This window comes from Drosophila busckii, chromosome 3R (assembly GCF_011750605.1).
Source record: "Drosophila busckii strain San Diego stock center, stock number 13000-0081.31 chromosome 3R, ASM1175060v1, whole genome shotgun sequence".
NCBI lineage: Eukaryota > Metazoa > Arthropoda > Insecta > Diptera > Drosophilidae > Drosophila > Drosophila busckii.
The window spans coordinates 5,900,909-5,926,688 of record NC_046607.1 but is presented as its reverse complement, the minus strand read 5'-3'; the positions used below and the strand labels follow the sequence as shown (position 1 = coordinate 5,926,688).

The window sequence follows — 25,780 nt, the reverse complement described above, 5'->3', positions numbered from 1 at the left end:
TAAAATGTACTTGTGTTTTGTTTACTTTTTATATAATTTTTTTAGTTGTTTGCTTATTAATTTGTTTGTACAAGAGAATGCCTATTTGTCGATTGTCAAAAAACTAAACAAGAAATGTGCCTAAACTTGCGTTTTGTTGCACTTTTGTTTTGTTGTTGTTGTTGTTGCTGTATGGTATGTATATAATATATATAACTATATATTTTGTGTATTGTTGTTAACAATTATTGTAGCAAGACGCTGCTCAAATGTTTATCTATAGCTTAAGTGCTATTTGCATTTGGTTTTTAGTTTATTGTTTATTACATTTGCACTGCTGCTGAACGCTGCTCACCCCGAACGGATCCATCCGATTGGCTCCAAACTAGAAACTGTAGTAGTGCGTGGCCAGTGGTGGCCAAGCAAATGTTTCAGCCAACTGTTGCTGCTGCTGCTGTTGCAGCTGCTGCAGCTGCTGCTGCTGCCACTGGCTCTATAACTGCTCGTCGTTGGCAATGCAATCGGCCTGTTCGGCTTTGATTTGTGCCAGTTTCTCGTGTAGTATGGAATTGCCGCTGGGCAGCATATGCGCTATGTTCGGCTCGCACTTGACACCACCATTGAGATCCATCATCATTTTGTTGCCAGCAGCAGCGGCAGCAGCGGCAGCGGCAGAGCTGTGCGACTGATCGCTCTTTTGGCTGCTGGCGTCAGTTTCCGAGTCGCGGCTCGTCATGCGGCTGCGTCCGTTGCCATTGTTGTTGTTGTTGAAGTTGTTGCTGCCGTTGTTGTTTTTATTATGCGCCAGCTCGCTGTTGTTGTTGTTATTGTTGCCATGATGCTCAGCAGCGTCCTCATCGCTGCTGTTGCTCTCACCAGCATGACGCATGGGGCTCAAACGCTCGCGCTTGATGTCCGCATAGGGGCTCATGGGGCTGCCCGAGCGCTTGACGCTCTCGGCGCTGCTGCTGCAGGCGGCGGCGGCGGCGGCGGCCAAATAATCATTGCTGCGATTGTTGGTGAACGGCGTCTTCTTGACCAGCAGCTGATCGAGCAGCGCATTGCCATTGTTGGCCGAGCTGTTGCTGCCGCCGCCCCCATCATTGTTCAGCGACTTGCGTATGATGCCGTCGTACAGATTCTCGGCCATCTCCAGCGCACTGTTCATGGGCAGGCCGCTATGCGCATGATGATTGCCCGCGGCGACGCTCAGCGGCAGATTGCGCAAGTCCAGATTGTAGTTGGCATTGGCGCTTGGCTGCGGCCAGGCGAACATGCTCTGCTGGAAGCTTAGCTGCGAGGCGGCATCGTACATGGGCAGCTTCAATCCGTTGGCAGCATTGGCTGCCGCCGCTGCTGCTGCTGCTGCCTGCGCTGCGCTGTTGTTCTTCAGCGCATTGCTGAGCTTGGAGCCGCCGCCAATGTTGTTGTTGTTATTGTTGCTGCTGCTGCTGCTGCCAGCTTTCAGCTTCTCCAGATTGAGTTTGTTGGCTGCGCCTGTGAGGCCCACCAGATCGGGCTGAGGCTTGGGCTCGCGCTTGCGTGGACGCATCAAGTGACGCTCCTTTACTTTGTACTCCAGGGTGGAGTGCGGCACGCCGTAGTAGCTGCCAGCACGATGCACCGACATCTCGCCACGCTGCACTGCCTTGACGGCCTCGACCAGACTGTCCCGATCGTAGTTGCGGTACTTGCCACGCTTGGGGCGCGTGCCCTTGCCGGCGGCCAGCGCTGCAGCGTCCTGTGCGCTCAGCTGTTGATGGTGATGCTGCTGCTGCTGCTGATGTTGGTGATGCTGCTGCTGGTGATGATGTGCGGGCAGATGATTGTGTTGCTGCGCCAGCAGATTGGGTGAGGCACCAAAGCGTGAGGTGTCCGTGCCGCCAATCATTTTGGCCACCGATATGCTCGGCTTCTTCGAGCTGCTGCTGCTGCTGCTGTGATTGTTGTTGTTGTTGTTGCTGGTGCTGCCATTGTTGATGCTGTTGCTGCTGCACTCGCTGCCGCTGGTGTTGCCATTGTTGCGCAGGCTGTCCTGGTTGCTCTGCTCGTTGAGCTTGCGCTGTATGCTGGTGGCCATCATCTTCTGTATGGAAGTGGGCGACGGCGGCAGCAAATTGTTGCTGTTGCTGCTGCTGCTGTTGTGGTTGCTGCTGCTGCTGTGTCTGTAGCTGTTGTTGGCTGCTGCTGCAGCAACCGCTGCTGCTAGCATGGGCGACGCCGAGTGCGGACTATGCGGACCGCCGCCGCCGCCGTTCCGATTGCTGTGCGAGTTGTTGTTGTTGCTGCTGCTGCTGTTGTTGTTGTTCAGCAGTTGACTGGGCGAGACGCTGGCAGCACTGCTGATTTTGTAGGACGGAATCTTCAGAATGGGATCCTCGCAAGCATCGTTGGCATCCAGCGAGGAGTTCGTTTCGGGCGTTTCAGACTTTGGTAGTTGACGACGAAAGGCGTTGAGGGCATTCAGCTGCTGCTGCTGCTGCTGCAGCAGTCGCAACGCATTGTTGCTCTCATGCGCATTGCCGCCGCCGGCCAGCACATTGGCCAGCGCATCGTTCATGAGGTCGCCGCGCTTGGCCAAAAGCAGTCCCTTGAAGAAATCTCCCAGCGTTTGACTCTCATCCACCTCGGTGATGGCGCCAGTGCCGGCCATCAGCAGCATCGTCTGCAGCAACATGTTGCCATTGATGGGTATGTTCAAGCCCGTGGCGGCGCCAGCAGCTGCAGCATGAGCCGCATGAGCAGCATGAGTAGGGGTGCCAGCTTGACGACGCGGCGGCAACTTGGGCGACATGAGCGGCTCGAGATCATCGCCCGGCTCGCTGCCATTGTGCTCGGAGAGCGGGCGCAACTTGCGCAAGTGATCGCTGGCCAAGCTCTCTACGAAGTCGAGATACACTGGCGCCGGCGTTGAGGCGTTGCTGTCGACATCCGACTCCTGCAGCTCCGTCGGGGCGAGGAGATTGAGCTTCATGTTGCCCAACTTCTGGCGCAGATGATTGTCGCGTGGCAGATGATACGGCGTCGAGGCCTTGCGGCTGTTGTGGCTCAGCTTGTGGGTCAGCACCTCATGCAGGCCGCTGCTCAGATCCTCTGAGCCGCTATAGCTGTGTCCAGCTGTAACGCAGTCAGCGCTGCTTCTGCAATTAAAAATGCAATTCGATAAGTTATCGATCAGTCAAACAGTCAAACAGTCACTGCTTGAGTTTGTCTTTGAGTGACTTCACTTCAAAGGACAATCGCCCGTTCCGGTTCCCATCCCCGTTCCATTTATTTTTGGCACTCACACAGCTCCTCGCACAAAGAGCGAGAGCTGACAATGAGCTCAACTTAAAAGTCTGCAGCAGGCACAGCGTTGTCCTCGTCAAAGGCAATGGCAAGGATATAGCATAGCAGCAAAAAATTGTGTGCCTTGTGCTTTGCGTTTGCATTTTTTGCTTCTTATATACTACATGATGATTTTTATTCTTTTTTCTTTTTTGGGTGCCGCAGAGACAAAAGATGACAAGCACGCGCTCAGAAGGGTTTGGGTTTGAGTTTGGGAGCTGCTGCTGCTGCTGTGAAGGACACAAGCAGCACGAAGATGTCAGCCTGACTGGCTGATGGGCGATGGGCGATGGGCGATGGGCGCTGGGCTGGCAGCCAAGCCAGGGACACAAACATGTTTTTGAAGTTCATTAGACGAATTTCACAAAAAAGCATTTTTCACTTAATGCCACAGCTACAAGCTCGAGTCGAGCCCAAGCTGCCTGCCTGCCAGCTGAGTGGGGCGGGAAGGCCGCGCACTTTTGGTAGCCCGTTTGAAAAGGCAACTTTTGTGTGTAAAGCAACAGCAACAACGACAACAACAACAAGAGCTGCAGTGAAAGCCGTACGAAATTTTTCTTTTCTTTATGCGCAGCCAGCAGCGGAGACGCGTCACGAGACGCGAGACGCGAGACGAGTGGGAGGTGGAAGGACGCGATGCCAGACGAGACATGGCGAATTGAGTCGAGCTGCGACCCTTTTTGCCACGCAGAAGGTTGCACTGCTTGGTGGCAAGGCAAGTTGGCTGCTTAAAGCTATGCCACAGTACATTGCACCGACTGTCGTGGCAAGTGGGCGAGCGTGGGCAAGGCGTGGGGGGCGTGGTGCGGAAACGCACAGCTTCTTGCCCTCGCTGTGGGCTCTGGGACAGAGTTGACTGAAAACTTGTCGCTACCTATTTTGTATATATGTATATATATTTTTCTTTTTTATTTTTTAAGGGCTAGCGCGAGCGTCGCGCGCGCGTCTGGAAAATGTCTGAAAATTTGCTGCAGACAACAACAACAACAGCAGCAACATTGGCAGCGATTGCAACAGCAGGTGGCAAGTGGCAATGACTGCAGTAGCAATTGCTGCTGCTGCTGCTGCTGACCGTAACTGAGCAACATTAATGCTTGGCATGCAAAAAATGTTGAGTAATTTGGCCAAAAAAGAGGAAATTGCTGCAGCTTCATAATTTGCAGAGGCTGCCGCCGCCGTTTTGTTGTTAAAATAACGGAAAAATGTCATTTCAATGTCGTTTTAATATTTCGTTGGTGTCGTTTACCTTTCGGCTGTGCACTTCAATTGCAATTTACTGTTGCTACAACAACAACAACAACAACAGTTGCTGCTGCATCAGTGTTGCCGGCATGTTGCATGTTGTTGTTGCCTTTGTTGCACGCATGTAGCGCCGATTCATTTGCGTTGCCTCTGCCTCTGCCTCATTCAACATTACGTTTCACCTTTTTTTTCATCATTTTTTGTGTGTGTGCATTTTCGCTTGCATTTTCGTTATTTTATATTTTTCGTCTTTTTTTGCGCTGACATTTTGTTTTAATTTGTGGCAGCAGCAGCAGCCGCACACACACGCAAAGGGGTTGATTTTTTGCATTATTTTTTGTTGCACTTTCTGTGTGTGTGTGTGTGTGTATATTGCTGTTGTTGTTGTAATTGTGACGCTTGCTGCAATTGCATTGGCAACAATCGCTGCTGCTGCCGTCGCTGCTGCTGCTGCTGCTGACATTTTTATGCGCATATCGCATTTTTGTCGGTTTATCCCCACACCTTTTGTTTGCATTTGCTTTTAACACACACACACACACTCACACACTGTATGTGATTGCTGTTAAAAGTTTTTTGGGCGCTCAACAGCTGTGGGGCAACATTATGCGGGACTATATACATATATGTACATTATGTATAAAGATTAATTACAAAAAATCTGCAAGATTTAATAACAAAATGCAAAATGAAAAGACTTGTGCAACAATTGCGGAAATCCAAAAAATCAATCTATGTAAGAAGCTTTATATAGCTGGCTATATAATATTATAATCGGCATTATAGCCGATTGGCAGCTACAGCGACTGTTACTAAATAAAAAGTGCTGAGCTCTTAAGGCAATTATAATTTTAAATGAAGTTACAAATATTCTGTGCTTTAAGCTTAATTTATGTGCAATATTTTGTATTCAACAAATATTTTATATATGTATTTGTTATTTTTTTAATAGAAAAGCTGTTGAGTGCACATTCTAAAATGTTTGATTTTGTTTTATAAATTCTGAAGTTAGTTTGATAATAAGATAATTTTATAATAAAAAAAACTGTTACTTTGCTTTAATTGTTTCAGTTCTTTTAAATTTTAACAAACTGCTATTAACTTTTTTAACTATTAATAACACTAACCCAGACCTGATTGGGTTATCCCCAATCCCTGCAACGAATGTTGGGTCTGTTTAACACTCCCAATCTATAAGTTTATCAAATTTAAAACGGCAAATATTTAATTTTAAATATTTTATGTAATCTTTTTCTTTTATCGTCGACTGTTCATAGCTTACATTAAATAAATAAATAAATATTACTTTTACTTGTACTTGTTCTATGCCTAGTAATGTAATTAATTACATATATTTAATTCCATTTGGCTAACAATTGTCTTTGCTCGTCTACGCAGACTTAGGAGACTGCTAAATTTGCCCGGCGAGAGATGCGATTTCTATATATACGTAATGCGGCTGACTCTACCGCAGCAACGATAAAAAATGCATTAAGTGCATGTGTGCGTGTGCGTGTGTGTGTGTGAATTTTTTTGTATGAATGCAATTGCATGTTTGTTTTTGTTGCCAATGCAGCAGGCGGCGGCGGCGGCGGCGGCGGCTTCAGCTGCATTGCCTGCCCTCGAATTGCAACCCAAACCTGAACTTTTGATGCGTGCGCAAAGCAACGAGCCACCCACTCATACACCCACACACACACACATGCATATGTGCATGTGCATTGCAGTTGCATTTTTTCGGAAGATATGTACTCATTTTTTTTACGTCCAGCGCTGTACGCGTCGACGTCGCGTCGCAGCAACAGCAGCAACAAAATATATATTTTTTTGTACCTTTTTCTATCTCGCTCATTTAAGCGACATTTCACTCATGCACGCACATATAACACATAACGGCAATCAGGCAGAGCCAGGGAGTCAACCAACCAACCAACCAGCTACCCAAGCGACCAGCGCTTACTCCAGCTAGGCCCCCAAACAACTGAAACCATTGTGGGCCACCCAACGGTCATTGAAATGACAAAAATATGGCAAAAAAAGAAAAACAGCAGAAATGTTAAACGAAAGCAGGGCGAACGAGCAACGAAATAACAGTTAAAAAATTGTTGGCCTGTGGCAGTCACAACAACAACAACAACAACAACAACAACAACAGCAGCCATAATGGCAAGTGCACGCATTAACGTTTTTATTTTTTATTATTATTTCGTTATTGCTGTTGCTTTACCTGCGCACACAAAGTGTATAATAATTTATAATACAAACTGTAACAAAGCTTGGCAACGATCGTTGGGCCAACAGTTAAAAATAAAGTAACAAATATAAATTTCGCTCACATTGAACTTTTAAGGGCAACTATTAGTCGTTATTTAAAGCTCTTTGTTTATTATTAATTTCTCTTTTTTTTTTTGTATATACTTTTCGGGGCCAAATGGTGGCAGCTGCAGCCGCAGTCGACGGCGCAGTCGACGCGAACGTCAACGCAATCAGTCTATGCCAGTTATTACGTTCACAATCTTTTTTCGGTGCATGTGTATGCATGTAGGTGTCTGTGTCTGTGTGTGTGTGAGTGCACAGAGAATTTTTCGTAAACGAAAAATAATGAATACATGTACACACACACACACACATATACTTATATACGCTGCAGCTACCGCTCAGCCCTTTAGCGCAGTGCATAGAAAAAAGTAGCAAGAAAAAAAGACAAAAAAAAAACGAAAAAAGGCGTAGATGAAGCAGAGGGAAAAACGCAGCGGGTTGAAAAAAAAAAAATGCGATCGATATGATGCACTCATTTTGTCTGTGCTGCGCCGGTTGACGTCGTTGCAGCAGCAGCAGCAGCAGCGCCGACATCTCGACGCTCGCTTGACTTGAAGTGCCGCCCGCCCGCCCGCTGCCGCCGCGCCCACAACAACAGCAGCAACATCATCATCGTAGTCAGCCACAAAATAAAAAAACAGAATCTGTAATAATAAACGCTCGAAAAAGAGCCAAAAATTGCAGCGTCAGTAGCTTTTGTGCTGCTTCAAGTAGCTGCTTGCGAAATACGCCAAACTATGCTTTATATACGCTCTCTATGTGTGTGTGTGTGTGTGTGTGTGTTTGTGGACTCTGACTGGACATGTTTGTCTAGCTATTGAACCATTTTGATGATCATTGTTGTTGTTGTCGTCGTCATCAGCTTCAGACAGCTGCAGTTCCTTTTTCGCATTTTACGCTTTGCGTTTTTTATTACGACAATTAAAATAGGTGTATGACGTCGCTGTCGACGTCGCAGTCGCCGCTAACAAACACTTGGCCATGCTTTAGACAATAGACAAGGACCCTGTGTGTGTTTTTTTTGCGGCTCAAGTGGCAGCCACAGCTGCAGTCGCTGCTGCCACCGACGAAAAAAGGTGCAAAAAACAACCGAAAAAATATGTAATGACAAAAATTGTGGAAGTGCTGGAAAATTATGCACACGTTGTCAACGCCACTGACGCTCGTCTGAAGTAGACACACACACACACACGTATGAAGAGCATATGAAAAAGTGAAACAAAAATATAATAGGCAAGGTGCTGCTGCTGAACATTTTAGAGTAATTAAAAAAAACATGTAACAGGCAAAGACACAACGAACACAAAAAAAAAAAAAGAATATGGGAGTTAAGATTTGAGTACACAGCTTGAATATAAATATTTTATAGCGCTGCTTGTAATTTTTTCTGCTTTTTTTTTTTTGGCTGCTCAAATTTGATGCAAATTTATGCGGCTGCCACAAGCAACGCCCACTCTTGTTGGTAATTAAGCGTGGCCAACGCTGACTGCGTGCTATGGGGCGTATGTGTAATTTTCGGCATCGTTTCATAAACTGCACTCAAACCAGAGCAACAAGCACACAGACACACACACACACACACGTACATATATGTAATTGCACAATTTTTTACATAGGCGCAGAACAATAAAAGCTTCCCGAGTGCCTGGGCCTGGGCCAGAGTCTCATACCCAGCAGCAGCGGCAGCGCTGTTAAGTATGCTACAATAAATGCAGTGTCAGAGGCGGGCGAGTGCGAGTGCGCCCAAAGTGCAATTATCGCATGTATTGTATTGTCTGCTAGCTGCAGCATAGATACATAAGCTATATACATAATATACAGTTATATATATAGATATAACTCTTTGCAATTGCAGTTGGAATGGCATTGGAATTGTTGCGCTCACCTGACTGTCTTCATATCACCGCTGATCGATGAATTTGGCGATGGTTTGCTGCTTAGATCCAAAGGCGCATCGAGCGCACTACTGGGCGTTTCTTTGAGTGTCGGACTGTCAGCGGCGGCTGTGAGCTCTGAGGTAGTTGGCGTTACCGCATTGGCATGCTGTTGATTGGCCAGCTTGCTCATCAGATTGAAGTCATTGGCCATCATGGTGAAGTGCGCCAGTTTGGCGGCCATCGATGAGTCCATCGATGTCATCGTGAGCAGCTTGTACAACTCTATTGAAGCTGCAGTTGCAGTTGCTGCTGCTGCTGCTGCTGCTGTTGTTGCTGTTGCTTTTGTGTTGGCAACTTGGCGTGCTCTGTACTTGTTGTTGTTGTTGTTGTTGTTGTTGATGTGCAGCGATGCGCTTGAGCTGCTGTCGCTGTCGTGCTGCATAAAGAGAACGTTTGGAACATTAGTTGGGCGTTTGTTGGTTGGGGCGACAGCGAACTAGAGCAGCCGACTTACCTGCTGGGCAGCGTTGCCGTTTTGGCAAATGTTGTTGCTGTTGTTGGTTGTTGCTGTTTCGGCCACCAATTGGCCAGCGGCGTTAACCGTTAGCAAGCGACCGTTAATACAGAAATTGCACTTATCAGACGGTGTCCAATCGTTGGGTTCTGGCGGCGGTGGTATTGGTGTGCTGCTCGAGCTACGTGATGTTGCACTTGACTCCCGCACACGATCGTCGTCAATCTCAAACTCGTGCGCGTCGACGTCGGCGTCGGCGTCGGCGTCTGCTTGTGATGTATGCGTATGAACTGCAGTTAAGCCGAGCTTTAGACTCTCTCTCAATCTATTTTGCAATTATATTTACCAAAATCTGTTTGCGCCTTACTGTTGTTGTTGCTGCTGCAGCTGTTGTTGTTGTGGTGTTGAGTTAAGCGGTGGTTCTCTTTGTAGTTGCAATCGTCGACTTCGTTTGCTATTGCTATGGGCTGTTGCTCTGCGATATTCAATTGATTGCGCGTCAGTTGATCTTGATAATGTTTCCATTTCCTGCGACCCATGAATTCCTCAGCGACGCGTTCTAGGCCTAAAATGCAAAGCAATCAAATAGAAAAAAACACACACAGAACAATTATTAGTCAGTTTTGCTTGAATTATATATGAGACGAATGGTGCCATATGCCACATTAAATATGCATAGCTAAAGTGTGTTATTAAAATTTGCTCAGAGCCCAGAGCCTGGACAGGAATTTGTGCAGTTTTTTTTCTACGACTTTGCTTGGGAATTTGCACAGACAGAAATTACTTAATTGAAATGCAGTGCGAGTGTGTGGAAAAAACGCAACGCTCGCAACAGTCATTTGTACGCGAAATTATAGTTAGTCGCACACACACACACACACACACACACGCTGCGTATGCGTATTATTATTGTATAATAGTCAGTGGGGCGGTTGGGAGTGAAATTGATAGATTTGCATTGCGTTGTTGTTTGCATATCCTTGCCATCTAATTGCCAAGCAGCAAAAGTTATGCAATTTAATGCAAAATGCATAGGCTGAGCTGGCTGAGCGCTGGCAGCTGCTCCTGCAGCCAAGGCGCGCCACTTCAGTGGCCGGGCATGCGTGCCGTGCCGCAAAAGCGAAAGAAAACTTTTTGCGCTTACTCGCATATGCTAAAAGGTTACGCGTCAACTCACACGAAATGCGAATTAAATATTGAGCAAGCGCTAGAGAGAGAAAGAAAGAGAGAGAGAGAGAGAGAGGGCATGAATTTGGCGACTAAGCGCTGCTGGCGGGGCTTGGCAATTGTATTAACAAAACATTTTACATTTTATTAATTTGTTAAGCCGCCAGTTGAGCGCCCTAACGAAAAATTTGCCAGCAGCTGTCGTCGCCGCCGCCACCGTTCCGCCGTTGTCCTGAATTGCGCAAAAGTGCGTGCTGTATGCGTGGCGGGCGCGTCAAGTGGGGCAAGCAGCAAGCAGCAAGCCGCTGCTACGGCTATGCAAAAAGTAGAGCGGCATGTTCAAAACTTTTTTTAAGCGTTGAAATTGCATAGCAAACTGCAGTTGCTGTTGCTACCCGTTTGCTTGCATTTTTCGAGGCGCTCAAATAAACAGAAAACGACGCGTTAGGGGTTGCTGACGTTAACGTTAACGCTACAGCGTTGCCGTTGCCGTAACCGTTGACGTCGCACGCACCAAAAAAAAAAAAAAGGCAAAAAAATTGAGGTGAATGTACGCGCTAGACTTACGAAACTCAAACTTTAAAATGCAGTCAGCACCCCATACACACACACACACACGCATGCATGCGCTGGTTAAAAAAACGTTACGCACACACAGTGGCAACAACGTGAGGGTTGCAGTTGCAGGTTGCATACAATGTGACGCACGCACGCCCCGTACGCACGCAAAATGTCTGCCTAGCCCATAGGCTAAGAGTGTGAACGTATGTGTGTGTGTGTGTGTTGGTGTGTGTGTGGTTAAGCGACACACATTGCGTATGCCGCTAGCTGTAGCTGCTGCTGCGTTTTCAATGCTGTGGCGCTGCTCTCGGCTTTGCATTATGCCAAGCAAGCGCCTGAAAGTATGCTAAATAGAATTTTTACTTCAAGCACAAGCGAAAGGTGCACGACGTCAACGCTAGACGCTGTCGATGCCTACACACACACACAGAGAGACACACACACATGCGTCACGCTGTCTGTCTGTCTGTCTGTCTGACTGGCTGTCTGTCTATTTGTCTGTTTGGTTTGCCTTATTTGTTTGTTGGCTTGCCGCGCGGTTTTGCGGCTGCTCTAAAATCTAAAAATGAAAGTGCGTTCAAGTCATGTTAGCGCTAAATAAATGTAAAAAACCAATTAAACACGAAACTGCACACACACACACACACAAGCTCACATGCAAGTGCCATGTGCCATAAGAGAGACAAGCAATGAACCCATGAAAAGTAGCAAAGAAATGTACGAAAAAAAAGGCTGCAATTATCGATTAATGCACACATAATATAGCTCACACACACACACACACACACACACACACACACAAACAGTATGAGGCATTGCGTATGTTTCGGTAGATAATCCCTTATGTAATTTATATATGTGCATACCTTTGCGCCTATGTACGTTGTGTATATAAAAAAAAAATAAAGCAGTGTTTTTAATTCGTATCTTTTTTTTATTTATTCTTCAATGCGTTTGAGGCTTGGGTTTGAGGCTGCCATTAACGCATGTTATATCAGCAAATTATTGCAGTAATTATATATACACATATTGCTGTATGTGTGTGTGTGTGTGTGTGTGCACATAATGTATTCGCATCGATATAAATATTGCCATTTGCATTCAAAGTTTTGTGTGGCAGGCAATACGTGGGGCTGCAACTAACTCAAAACAGAACCCATGACATGCCAAGTATAAAAACAAGAACAACAACAACGAGTTGACTTGACTGCTTGACATTTCTTGCGGCCTTTTTGTATTTGCTTTTTCCTTTTAGAATTTCGACTTGTTTACATTTTGGGGCGCTTGGTAATGTTAGTGCGTGCCATATTGAAATGTCAAAGCGTCGCGTTTATAGATTATGAAATTTCGCAGGCGTATACGTAATATCGAGCATACGCAGCGACACGTGTCGCTAAACAAAGCGTACACTTTTATACCAGCTTATTAAATAGCAAAACAATTAAGAGAGCAAGCGAGCGAGCGGGCCGGTCCGGGCCCTAAACTAAATGTTCTGCTGCTGCTTGCTTGACTTTTGTCACATGCCATTGCATTTTGAGCCATGTCGAATGTCAATGTACTCGCTGTTACATTTGTGGGCGGCCTTTTAGTATATTCTACGTGTTGTTGTTGTTGCTGTTGCTGTTGTTCATTGTGAACGTGCAACAGCAAATTGGTTGCACCCGCAGCACAACAACAAAGTAAAGTTAGCAAGGCTGCCAAGTTTGAAAAGCCAAAAGTGAAGCAAAGAAATGAGTTTTGTGCAAAAAAAGCAAAAACAAGCAGCAGTGGTGGAAAGCCAAAGCTGAAAGGCGAGTTGCCAACTGTGTGCTGTGCGTTTTTGTTTTTTAAGGGCTTGTTTAATGTTGTGTGCAATGAAAAGGACATGCGAATGCGACTTGCGTGTAAGTATGTCTATGCGACAAGCTTTGCTCTCTCTCTCTCTATGTGTGTGTGTGTGTGTTGCTTGCGGCCAAATTGTGCAAGTTTTAAAAGCGGCAACGTTGAAATGTAAATGAATTGCCACAAAACGCAAGGACATACGCAGCAAGGACTAGGATGCATCACAAACTGGCGTTGACAGTAAGTGGAGCCCCCCGCCGTCGCCTCTTACCCAAACGATTAACAACCCTTTTCAGTTTGGCCTAAAACTAAAACGCAACCTACCCCAAAAAAAAAGAAGAAATGCTAAAAAACCTGTCAATTTACATACAAACAGCACGAACACACACACACACACACACCCACACCACTTATATGTGTATGTGTGTGTGTGTGTTATTTGTGCTTTGTAGCTTTTTGTGTGTCACTTTAGCATAGAAATTGTCGTCGTCATCGCATAGAAAATTAGAAGCAGCAAATAAATTCAATTGCCCCCCCCTCGCTTCGTTGCTTCCCCTTCGTTGCACGCACAAGCGAACGGCGCTTTAGTTGGCCGCTCGTCATGTATCGTCGCTTGCTCGCTTCGGCTTCGGCTCATGTGTTTGCCGCTTTTGTTGTTGTCGAATTTTTCGGTGTGTGTGGGAGTCCCTCGCCCTGTTTTCGGGTTCTATCGTTGTCTCGCTCTAATGCGCTTTCGCATTGCACTTTTGGGCCGCCTGCATGCAATTTGATTGGCTCGCCACATACAAAATTTTCGGCTAAATTCACAACATTTTCAGTTTTGTGGGCTTCACAACTTTTGTTTGGTTTGGTTTGGTTTGGTTTTGTTTTCTTTCGGTTCGATTGCATTTGATTGCACGCTGAGCATTTGACTGAGCTGCAATTGGTGGCTGAAGTCGTTTACAAAAAGGAAATTGCAGCAAATTGGCCGTAGCTCAAACGCTAATTTAGGTGCTCAAATGCCAGCTGCTAACTAAGTTTTAAGGGCTCGCTGTTCTATGGTAATTACATGTGTGAGATTCATGATTGATTGCCAATTAGGCGATTGGGGTTTTGCATTTTTCATACATTCATTCATTTTTCAGTAGTCAGCAGACAGTTCCCCCCCGGCCTGTCAATGCTATTAAGTTTACAAATGTCATCGTCTGTGTCTTACTGAATGATTCGTGGAATTATTGTTAAGATTGTGACGCTATTAGGGGCATGTCTTCATACATAAATTATTAGCAGGGAGTAGACCAACGAAACTTTGCTAGTTATTTACTAATGCCAAGCAGTTGAGCGAAAAATAAATGATTATGCCTAAATGTTTTAAATTTAATATATAAACAAATACGAATTTTACAGAATTACAAACATTTAGTTCAATTACTTAGAGCCAACTCAGCCTGAAGGCCTATGTTGCTCTGGCTATACCAATTGTACCATAGAATTTAATTCTAGGCTACAATTAAAATAAATAAATAAAATAAATACTCAGAGCCAAGAAACTCTCAATCAAGTCTGGAATTGTATTAGTATTAATTTTAATATATGTAACCAAACTTTTTAAAACTATAGTTTGCACATCTATTTTCAATATTTATATTAATATTTTAATGAAAAAGAATTGAACAATTTTTCATATGCAAACATTATGATCAATTATTCAAAACGAACTTTTGTTGTGCAGCTGGGAAAATGTTAGAGTAAAAGTTGAATACTAATTAAACTATAGTCAATAGTTTAGCACAAATTCTAAGCACATAACATTGTTAATTTAAATAAAAGTCTTCTGTCACTTTTTATGTTTTAAAAGCTGCTTTAATTTGCATTGCAAACATTTATTTAAACTTTCGTTTCACTCAACTCGGCGGCAGTTGCAATCACACTTGCATTTTGATGCAGCCTTCAATTTAACGACCCCATAAAACCATAAGGCAGACAAATAAATTTTCTATGCAGCGTTTGGCACAAAAAAAAAAGAAGAAAATACTGTTTTTAATATAAATACAGTCATGCCCAAATACCAACGTAAAAAACGCAATGTGGGCGAGAGCAGCTTGCAAAATTTATTGAAATGTAAAATGCAGAGAAATGCAATTTCCGCACAAAACAGCAGAGCATCGAGCAATAAAATGAATAGCAACAGCAACAATAACAATAAGTAACAACAAGAAGCAGCAGCAGCAGCAGCAGCAGCAGCAAATAAAAAAACTGAAACTGAAACTAGACAAATGCCGATGGCAAAAATATCCAAATAAAGGGAGGGCACTGGCATTAAAATGCGGCAGCTGCAACAGGCGGTCATGGTGCGTAACAGGCAAATGCATTAGTTTACATATAAATATATATATAAAAGAGAGTGCACACACATGCAGCGAAAGTGAAGCTGCATGCAACAGGCCGGCAGCCCAAAAGTAGGCAACACAAATTGTCAGGCAGGACTAAACAAAAGCTAAACAAAAACCTAAACCAATTCATGCGCTTATTCATTCATTGAATTTGCAAATTGAATTTAAACCAGCACGAGCAGACAAAGCGAGAGCGCGCTAGTGTGTGCGAGCGAGTGAGTGAGTTAGTGAGTGGTGCGTGGTGCTGGTGGTGGCGCTAGCTCGACAATGACGATTGTTAACTGCACAACGATGTGCAATAAAACGAACCGTAGTAGCTCTGCCAACATGTGCGGGGGGTGGGCATCAAAATTTTATTCATGGATTTAGTTGAATTTACAATGAATGAGTTTTGGCTTAGAGTGCCAGCAACAGCAGCAGCGGCAGCAGCAGCCGGCAATAAATGGCAAATGGCACGAAAAACGAGCAAATGATGATATATCTGCTGCAGCAGCAGCAGCAGCACTAACGACAGCAGAGCAGAGGCAGTGGCATTGGCAGAGCAGCTGCTATTTCAATTTATGCGCTTGGTGCTGGCAACAGGCAGAGCCAACAAGTGGCAGTAAACTATTTTTCATGAGAGCACATTTAAATTTTTGCTCCGCCCCCGGACGCTACCGCATTTGCTGGCAAGGAAGTGCCTATGCTAGTTGTTGCTGCTGTCGTCGTTGTCGTCGTCGTCTGGCACACTCAACAGTTGTGCACTCGACACGGACATGAATGGGGGCAAGCTGAATGAAGCTGCAGCAGCAGCAGCAGCCACCACCACAGGAAGACGGACACAGTGACGGACAAAACATTTTGGTTTAGCTGACTGCCAGTTAACAGCAGCAGCAGCAGAGGAGACTTGCTTTTGACAGCAACGTACCTAAACAGCAGCCGTAGCCGAAAACCAGACACAAGTTGCTGCCCTCACTTGATAATGGGCGAGTGTGAAACCAATTAGGGCCACTTAAGTGTGCACTTCAAATGGACACGTAGCCACATAAGCAACATAAAGTGCAGCAACAACAACAGCAACAGCAACAAGAAATGGGTAACATCATAAAAATGATTGCGTTACGTATACGCAGCGTTAACAATGCGCAGCATAAAAAACGCCAAAAGCCGCGTTGCCAAATGGAAATGCTCTGCGCCCTTGGCCAAAAGTCAACTGGTCAACAAGCAAAAAAAGCGTAAAAAGAGAAGCGCAACGAGTGTTGAGTGATGCAACTAATTGCTTCAGGGCTCTGTCCAAAATGGCAACAGCCGCGGGCAACGGCAATCCAATGAAAGGATAATTGTACGGCTTGCGCACAGATCGCCTTAATCCTTTTAGGCCTGCCCGCCGCCACCAGCAGCTGCAGCACCAGCAGCAGCATTTCTCGCTCTGTTTCTCTTTTTTTTGCGGGTACGCTTAATGCAACGTCCACTTGATTGCATTGCCGCGTGCGCGAAAAGCAAAAAAAACTGAAGCGAATTTAACGCGCATGGGCCGGGTAACTAGCAATTTTTTTTCGCGCGCGGCTTTCAACTGTTTACACACACAACTGCCAACACCTATCCACATATTTGCGTGTGTGTGTGTGTGTGTCTCAGTGCTCTGGGCTATGGTTTATCCTGTTGCGGCAGGCAGGCAACTGGCACAGTGGCTCGTATCATGGCTAACGTTTTTTCTTTATGAGTGCATCAGTATTTTTTTGTCTGTGTCCACGCGTGATTGTCTGTGATTTGTGGACGTGAAGCCAGTTGCTCTTCATACAAGCGTAAAGAGTGTTAACAATAGGCAGATGTCAAGTGTTTGGCTAGCAGCAACAGTTGCTGCCATTAGATACACAGTAGATCAATGTGGCCGTTTGACACAGTACAATTTAAATTTTATTAGATTTAGCACAACATTTAGCTTTTATATTGAGTTAATCATCACTAAAAGCTGCTTTTTATCTATTTATTATGTTAATCTGCAATTTAGCTTTTTTTTGAATGGCAACACTACAAAGAAAAGCTAAATGCTGTTATCGATTAACAAAGCTAGCAGAGCTTAGCAGGCTGCTGTTTAACATAACAGCAACTTAACAGCTTAACAGCGCATTGATCATCGCTAACATTTCGCAGCTGACTGGCTATTTAATAATAATTTAATCATTCATTACTCATGAATTTTGGCGTGTTATGCAATTTTTTGTTTTTTTTGTGCAAATACCAAATTGTTATACATATATTTTTGCGTTTTATTTTTAAATGTCTGTCGCTTTAATTTTCAATGCACTTAAGCGTGCAGTTCTTGGCAATTCGAGCGAAAGCGCACGATTCTCAAACGTGAATATTGTGTAGAAGTGAAACGCGAACGAAATCAAATCAAAAGCCGCTAAGCGACAAAAATAAAACCTTGAATCAATTGATACGAAATACATATGGAAAGCGAATCACACAGTAAATTAGAATTAGAATTGAACTTGTTGTGCCATATTTGGTTACAATATCAGCGTTTAATTCCGCAAATGTCGCACGATGCGGGCTGAGGCTGAGGCTGAGGATGGGGATGGGGATGGAGGGTGGGTGCTGCTCTGTCTTACGTTAAATAACAATGCTGCGGGCGTGGTCTGGGTGTGTGTGTGTGTGTGTGTGTGTGGGGGACTAGGCTTGGCAGCGTGTTGCGGGATTCGACTTGTAAATATTTCCAGCTAAATATTTTACTCGTGTACAAACAACAATTACGCGCTACAAATGAATTTGTCGACTGTGCATTTATTCAAATTGCAGCAATAATAAATAAATGTATGCTTATTAATTAAATGCCATTAATTTATGGCTAATTGTCGTGAGTAAAATATATCTATGCAAAATGAAAAAACTTGAGTTTGCAAAGTCTTAAAATATTTATAACTTAGCCTAAGTGCGGTGCTAAAGTTGACGCCGGCCAACAACTACTCGAACTAAGTCTGTTTAATATTTAATCAAGTTTCGTTTTTGTTATTGTGGGGCCAATTAGACTTTTTACTTTGCAAACAAAACGAATTAAATGGCATATACAATGTTTGTGCGATATGCACACACGTGTTTTGTTCCAGTAATTATAATAATTGCAGCAAAAATATATCGATTTGGATATATAGCAAAAAAAAAAGTTGAATTCAACTTTGAGCCAGCGTTTGGTTTCTCACAACTTGAATTGATCTTGAACTAATGCCATGTTATGCAAAAAAAAAAAAAAGCAGCAAACTAAATCAAATGTTAAGAATCAAATTAGCGAATGCTAAGCAAAGCGAAGTATGTGTAATGTGGCATTACAGCTGCCGCCATATACATGTGTGTGTGTGTGTGTGTGTGCAGCAAAGCGTGCATGAAAGTCGTTTGGGTGTGTGTGTGTGTGTGTGTTGCACTAAAAAATGCAATTCAAATTGCATATTTTTCATGTTATTTCTATGCTTCTGCTTGAGGGCAAGTTCAAATCAAATCATATGCTAAACTCATTAATGCCAGCGCAAGAAATTAATAACTTTTCTAACTTTAATTTTTTGCATTCGCTTTTCAAGTCATAAAAGCGCAGCGGCAGCCAAACTTCTGCTCAGTGCATAGTCCATAATATATATAGACTATATAAAGTGCATAATTTGCATCTACGAGCTGCTGATTTTCTATGTATTTGCGCATATTTGATTACACATGCGCCGCTTTGTACAGCGTCTTAGCTTTTCTCTCTCTCTTTCTCTCTCTCTGCATCTAACTAATACAACTGCAGCTTTTTGCGCTTATTGACGTTTCTACTTATTTTGCTGAAAATTTGTCTAATTCTTTTACTTTTTTTTTAGTTTTGCGCACAAACTTGTTTTCTTTATTTATTTCTGTCTGACCGTTTGGCTTTGTTGCTTATTTTCATTAACAAGCCGCTATGAGCGCATGAAAATTTGTACAACAGTTAGCTGTCTATGTGCCTGAAATCGCTAAACAAACAAAATGTACTGTTAAATAACAAAAAAAAAACCAAACCAAAACTTGTATGCATTTGGGGTGTTAATTGTCTTGCACTTTGGCAGTCAGCAAAAAACAAAAAAAAACAAAACTAAAATGTAATTTTTTTGTTGTTGACTTTTGTTTGTGTTAAACTAAGGCGTGCTTTGTATTTGTGCATTTGTTAGTATTTATTATTGCAATTTGTGTTTTGCAAGCCTAACCAAATTTGGCACCGCCAAAAGTCGCCCACGTAGCGCTGGCGCCGCTTGCATCTCAAGCTTGGAGGCCTTGAACTGACAGATCAACTTGCTAGTTGCATATATACTGCATATATATATGTGTGTGTGTGTGTGTGTGTTTGTCTAGTTGTTATTACGCTTGTTACGTTTTGTCAAAGGCAAAATCTATTTAATTAATAAAAAGCACAGCGGCAAGAAAAAAAATTAAAAAACGGCGCATCACAAAGAGCAGAGATCCAAGCACTTAAGCGCACAAATAACTCAGTTAAAAAATATATATGTATATATAGTATAGGCCGCAGTTAACATGAGCGCACTTAACCAAATCGAGTTCTGCATAACAACAACAACAACAACAACAACCAACTAACTAACTAACCTATGAGCCCTACGCAGCGCACATATAAAAATCATGATGATGGCAAAAAGAAACAACAAATTATAATAATGCGGTCGAGACATGCGTGGCACACACACACACACACACACACACACACACACACACAGACAGCAGCAACTGGCAGCTGGTTTTCTAAATAGGCCTCTGTAATATAATTACATGCGAAAAAAAAGAAGAAAAATATGCAACAGTAGCGAAGAAGAAGAAGAGAATGCTAGGCATACTTATGAAGCACAAAGCATAAACAGCAAGAGTAACTTAACTAACTTTAGTTGCATATGCTAGACAGATAATGAAATTCACTTGCTTAGTTGCTGCAATTAGTTTATAAACAAAGAGAAGAGTTTTGTGTAAATTGGCCTATGTCGACGCGCTTTTAAAAGCAATTAACAATAGAGGGGCTAGCACATTTAATTTATGTATTAATTGTTATAAATGCAAACTCAAATCGCATAGATAAATTTGCTGTGTTGAGTTGCTGCTCAAGGTTTTCTAGTTCATGGTTTAGCTGATCTTGTTTTTTTGTTTATAACAAGCTGCACCCGCATGTGTTAAACAATTTAAGCTTAAGCTGCAGACACCAATCGAAAACTCAAATAAAATAGTTGCAATTTCTTATAAATATATTTGCTGTTCAATTATGCTTTGGCCTTAGCCAGAGCTTTGGCTGCCCGGCAACCGAAGGTTGCACCAATGTCTGTGTCTCAGGCTTTGAGTTAAGCATACGACGCGTCGCACACTGAGAGCTTATGGATTGCCTCGGCACTAAGTATTAGCAATGCCATTGGAAAAAGGATATTTGCTTAAGGCGCGTGCAAATAAATGTCTGCGAGCTGCATTGAAATACAAATAGCAATAACAATAATAATAGGAGCGCTTGTTATTTGCAAAATAATGCGCTCAAAACGTCATAATGTGCTCACACTATAACAATGAGCAGGCTTAAAACTTTGTAGAACTTTGCTCAAAACTATTTTTTCGCAGCTGCTGCCACATTGAACATAACTATAAACTGCAGTAATTTGAAACAAGATTTGCAAAGTTTGGTTTTTTTTAAAGATTTGTTGCGCTATTTGCTTTTATTTTTGTCGCTGCGTGTTTGTCTCTCTCTCTCTCTCTCTCTCTCTCGCTCTCTAACCGAATGTGCAAAATTCATTTGCGTTTTGCATTTTGCATTTGCTTAGCACATTTTCTACGCGAATGCATGTGCAAGCGGCGGCAACGCAGCTTGAAAATAATTAGATAGACTTAGACATTGCCAGCACGACTTGACCATGCGAATGTGTCAAAAATAATTTTTGGTTGTCGTTTACGTTGTGCGCTGCCTGACAAATTGCATTACATATTGCGCATACGCCCCATTGTATGCACTATGTGTGGAATTTTTTGCAGAATTCAAAGTATGCCGATAAGCGAGCGACAGCAATTACATTTATTGAGACGCTTAAGCGACAGTCGGTCGGTCAGTCAGTCTATCATCCCCCAGACAGACGATGCAAAAGTCGAGCCAAGCTGCAGCGTTTTTAACAGCTGGACAAATGTTTACCAATGTGCGCCACGGGAAACTCAATATGGCCAACTAAACACAAAAAAAAAAAAAAAGGCAAGATGGCCACGCGCTTGCAGTTGCTGTTTTCATTTCGCACAATTTTTGTTGTATATATATTTAGCTGGTTTGTTTTATATTTTTTTGCTGTTGCTGTTGTTTGCTCTGGCTGACTTTTGTTGCAGCTAGCTGAACTATGAATGCAATTTCGTAAATTATTTTCCTTTTAAGTAATTATTAAGGTGTGGTCTGTGCTGGCTGCTACTTCGACTTGCCACTGTCGTCACTCACTCACTCAGTTAGTCTCTCTTCTTTTTTTTAGGTACGCCAAACACAAAAGCACGCATTTTGCTATTGTTTTTGTTATTGTTTAATGTTTATCATTTGAGCAACTGCATTTCGAGCTATGCATCCATTATACGCCATTTAACTAATAACAGGGCATCAACTGCGACGTCGCAGCGGACAGTCAGTCAGTCAGTCTAGTTGTTTATTAAGTCACTGGAGTCATTCATTTGGCTGGCGTATCCTTTATCCATCATAAATTCAGCATTAGTGGGTGTAACCGCGCCGTGGGCTTTACGAGTTGCCAAGCTGCAGCTTTAATTAGTTAAGCGTTAAGTTGAAGTTGAAGTTTTTGGGGCCAATCGAAAGTGGAGCTATAAATTGGCACTTGGCTACCAGTTTCTAAGCTTGCTTATCAATCAAGTTAGTGGCACACGACAACGACAACAAACGGGTAGCAAACACTTTACAAATTGATCAGAGCGTCAACAAGACAACGGGCCAAATCGCCACTTTGGGCTGAACATGAATGGCAAATTACAAAACAGCTAAGTAGCCAACAGCCTAACAGCAAAAGCAACAGCAACAAATTTGATGTAATACAACAACAATTACATTAAGACGCGACTATAAAACGTGCCGCAGCAACAACAACAACAACAGCAGCAGCAGCAGCAGCAAAGTCGTAACTTGCTCTTGGACTTGGCTTAGCCGAATTGCAGCCAAAGCTTGTAGCTGAGCCAAGGCGCTACCAAAGCCATTCCACACCTTGTAAAATCAACAAAAAGCGAGTCAAGCAGCAGATTCACACACACACACACACACACTTACACAAGCGTAGCAGCAGCAATTTGCAGTTGCAGCCTAGAAAAATAATTGCATATGGTAGCAGCGAGGGGCGAAGTTGCAACAACAGCAGCAGGGCTGAGCAATGGACCCAAGTCGCGTCATTCATGACGACGCGGCATTTGCTGCAAGTGCAAGTGCAGCTGTAACATTAACATGCAACTAGCTGCAGCAACAACAACAGCAACAATGCAGTTGCATCTGCATCTCAGCAGTGGCTGTTGCTGTTGTTGTTGTTGTTGTTGCTTGGCAGGCAGCAGGTGAATTGCACGATTTTCAATGCAAAAGTCAAGAGCGCCAACGGAAAAAAGTCGTTAGCCAAGTTCTTTTTGCTTTTTGCGTTTTTCTTTTGCGTTCGCTGTGTGTGCTCAGCTCAGCAGTCGGTTGTAACTATTTAGCCAATGGTGTTGTTGTTGCTGTTGTTGTTATTGTGTGGCTAGTAAAACTGTAGCATGCCACATGTGGCAACTCTAATCGCTTAGCCTGCAAGCTCGTCCAGCCAGCCAAACAGCCGGCTGCAATTTGAAGTGCTGCGTCGACTACTAGACCAGCGTAGAGTCGAGTGTTTGGTAGCAGCTTCCTTTTGGCAGTTGGCTGACGTTCCAGCCTTAGCTGCTACCCTAGAGATCTGCATGCCAGAGTTGCGACAGCTGTTTCCGTTTGTAAAATGTTTGGTAGCCCCTTCGGTCTTGCTCTTGGACTTGCTTGTCCATTGATTGGCAAAGGCCAAAGCGAGCAAGACATTGATGTTTATAAACGTAAATTTGTTGGCATTAAATGTTGGCTCAAGTTGCCTCCAAGCTAATTACGTTTAACTTGCCAGCGCCAGAGCCGCCGCCGCCGCGTTGTGTGTGGCCCGCCAACAGTTTGGCCAACGTCAGCAGTTAATATTATTTTGTTGCTGTTTCGTTTCGTTTCGTTTCGTTTGCACTTTAGCTATAAATGTAGCCGAGAATGTTCACACATTTGTCACGTTGTTGTTTTTTTTTTTATTATTTTTAGTTGGCATATGCACTTATTATTTACTGTAAATAGTCGTTGCAATTGCAATTGCAATTCTGTTATCTTTTTGCCCAATTGGTAAACACTTTGGAGTTTGCATTTGCCCCATTATCAATTTCATTTGACTAAAAACAGCTGCCAGGCATTTGACAAACGAAATTTGATCAACTTCCAATGGCTATTTACACATTTGTTTTGCCAAGTTCGCTAGAAGAAAAAAAAAACGCGCTCACTTTTTGTATACCGCAAACGATCTGTAATCCAAACTGCTGCCATAAGTTTGGCTTAATGAGCTAATTAGAGAGCCAAATTATTATTAATAAGAACCAAAACAAAGCATTGCATGACAAATAAACAAAGCATGATTAACAATGTGCGGTTTGCTTAATACACTTACAATGGGTCAAAATAAAGTAATAAATAAAGTAATTAAAGCAGCAACTGAGCTGACTGACTTAGCTGTTGGCTTAAATTAAACTAGTTATTAAATTGTTAGCAAGTATATTTAGCATTCGTCTTGCATGCAGCCCCTATAAGCAACTCAATCCCTTGTGTGTAGTTAAAACTCAAGTTTTTAAAGCAATGCGATAAATTATTGAGCATAACCACACAATTATATATAAAACACTAAAGCGAAATTATTAAATTTTTACGACATATTGTAAATAAATGTGTATTGCGTTGCTATCAGCAATACCCATGTAAAATATATAATATTTTATATATAGCGCGTACGAGTATAATAAAAATTAAATTGCGATAATTTTGAACTATGCGCGTCAAGTTGCATTGATAGTGTGGCAGCGATCGCTGCTGCAGCTGCAGCTGTACACATTTTTTTATATATATAAAATATATATATATACAGACTGTAGTATATATATGCAGCAAGCGAAATTAAATCAATTTTTTGCGCCTGATAAGAGAGTGTACGAAAAAATATTTCCGCTTTGGGCGTTGCTTTTTATACTTTTGGCACAAGTACTTGTAGTTTTGTATATGAAAAAATTGTTGCACATTTTACAAGGCAACGCCAAAGTGTGTGTGTGTATGTGTGTGTTGTTGTTCAATAATTTGTTGCTTAATTTTTGTTGTTGTAGAGATTTCACAAGTAGCGGCCATATCAGCAAAGTGGCCTCCGCCTCTGTCGTATTTTATATTTTTTCGCAATTTGGGTCAGAATGGGCTGCGTCAGGCCACCTGATAAGAAAAATTGTGCATGTATGCGTATGTGTGTGTGTGTGTGTTTGTTTAAAACTATCTCTGAGCTGTTGCGCTGGCTGCTTTGAGTTAATCTGTTAGCCTTTTCGGCAATACTCGCGCCCTTATCTTTATTTATATCTAATTGCAAATCGTCTGATAAGTGTCTGTTCATTGTTTACACAATTTCGCATTTCGTTTTCGTTTTTTTTGTGTTCAGCATTGAAGGACAATGTCATTGAGTATTGCAATATTATACTTTTTCGATAAGCGTTCGTAGAACTTGGCAAAAGAGTTGCGCAAGGTTATTGATATGACAATTAAAAGAAATTATTGCTAAATATTTGTGCTTGATATGAATCTTATTTTTTATCATACGTACATAATTCAGAGCTGCTGATGTGCATAGCATCACATAAATATTATGCTTAATTTATTTCGTGCTGTTGACTTTTTTCTCTTTTTATGTTTGCCCAAAAGCGAAATTGATGTAGCTGCTGTCGATGCTGCTGCCGCCGCTGCTGCTGCCGCTGCTCACGTTGACTGCGCAGTCACTGCTTGCAGTATATAGTGGCTGTGTATATATTACAACAAGCATTTACAACTGCAGCACTCTGGACCTCAGTGCAGAGAGTTGTTCTTGTTGTTGCTGTTGCTGCTGCTGCTGCTGCTGCTGAAGTTGTTGGGGCGTATTGCTGTAATTGTGTCTCGGTTGCTGCTGCTGTTGATGGTGATGTTGCCGTTGATATTATTGTTGCGCATACAATACATTTATATATATATACATATGTATGTATAATTTTTTATATGTTGTGCCTATACTTATATACAATATAAATTCTTTCTACTTCTTTTTTTTCGATGCGCGCACAAAAGCAAAAAAAATGCTGGCAATTATTATTAATATTGTTGCTGTTGTTTTTTGTTTGTTGTATTATGTATTTTTGGGCTTTTGTTTTTTCGTTAATTCTTTTTTATGTGGCGCACAAAGTAAATAAAATGCAGCGTGAAAATGAAACGGTTTTTTGCATTTCTTTATTACTTTTATATTTAATTTCATTTACGTTTTTTATTTCGCTTTTTGTTTCTTGTATTTAATGTTGTGTGAATT

At 42.8% G+C, this 25,780-nt stretch overlaps 1 protein-coding gene across 1 annotated transcript; it reads right to left on the bottom strand.

The window, feature by feature from the left end:
* On the bottom strand, positions 1-25,468 carry LOC108603019 (probable serine/threonine-protein kinase ndrD). The gene is made up of 5 exons (XM_017991416.2): positions 25,052-25,468; positions 9,605-9,823; positions 9,259-9,548; positions 8,753-9,180; positions 1-3,119 (listed from the first exon to the last, which is right to left on the bottom strand). The coding sequence occupies exons 1-5, from the start codon at positions 25,074-25,076 to the stop codon at positions 473-475; spliced, it is 3,609 nt and encodes a 1,202-aa protein (XP_017846905.1). The 5' UTR covers positions 25,077-25,468; the 3' UTR covers positions 1-472.
* Positions 25,469-25,780: the final 312 nt, after the last annotated feature.

Excerpts from the sequence above, each read along its gene's own strand:
- LOC108603019 (XM_017991416.2), bottom strand. The coding sequence starts at position 25,076 with ATGCACATCAGCAGCTCTGAATTAT. Across the intron at positions 9,824-25,051 it reads CATCAGCAGCTCTGAATTAT|GCCTAGAACGCGTCGCTGAG; the intron begins GTACGTATGATA and ends TTTGCATTTTAG. Across the intron at positions 3,120-8,752 it reads GGTGATATGAAGACAGTCAG|AAGCAGCGCTGACTGCGTTA; the intron begins GTGAGCGCAACA and ends TTTTAATTGCAG.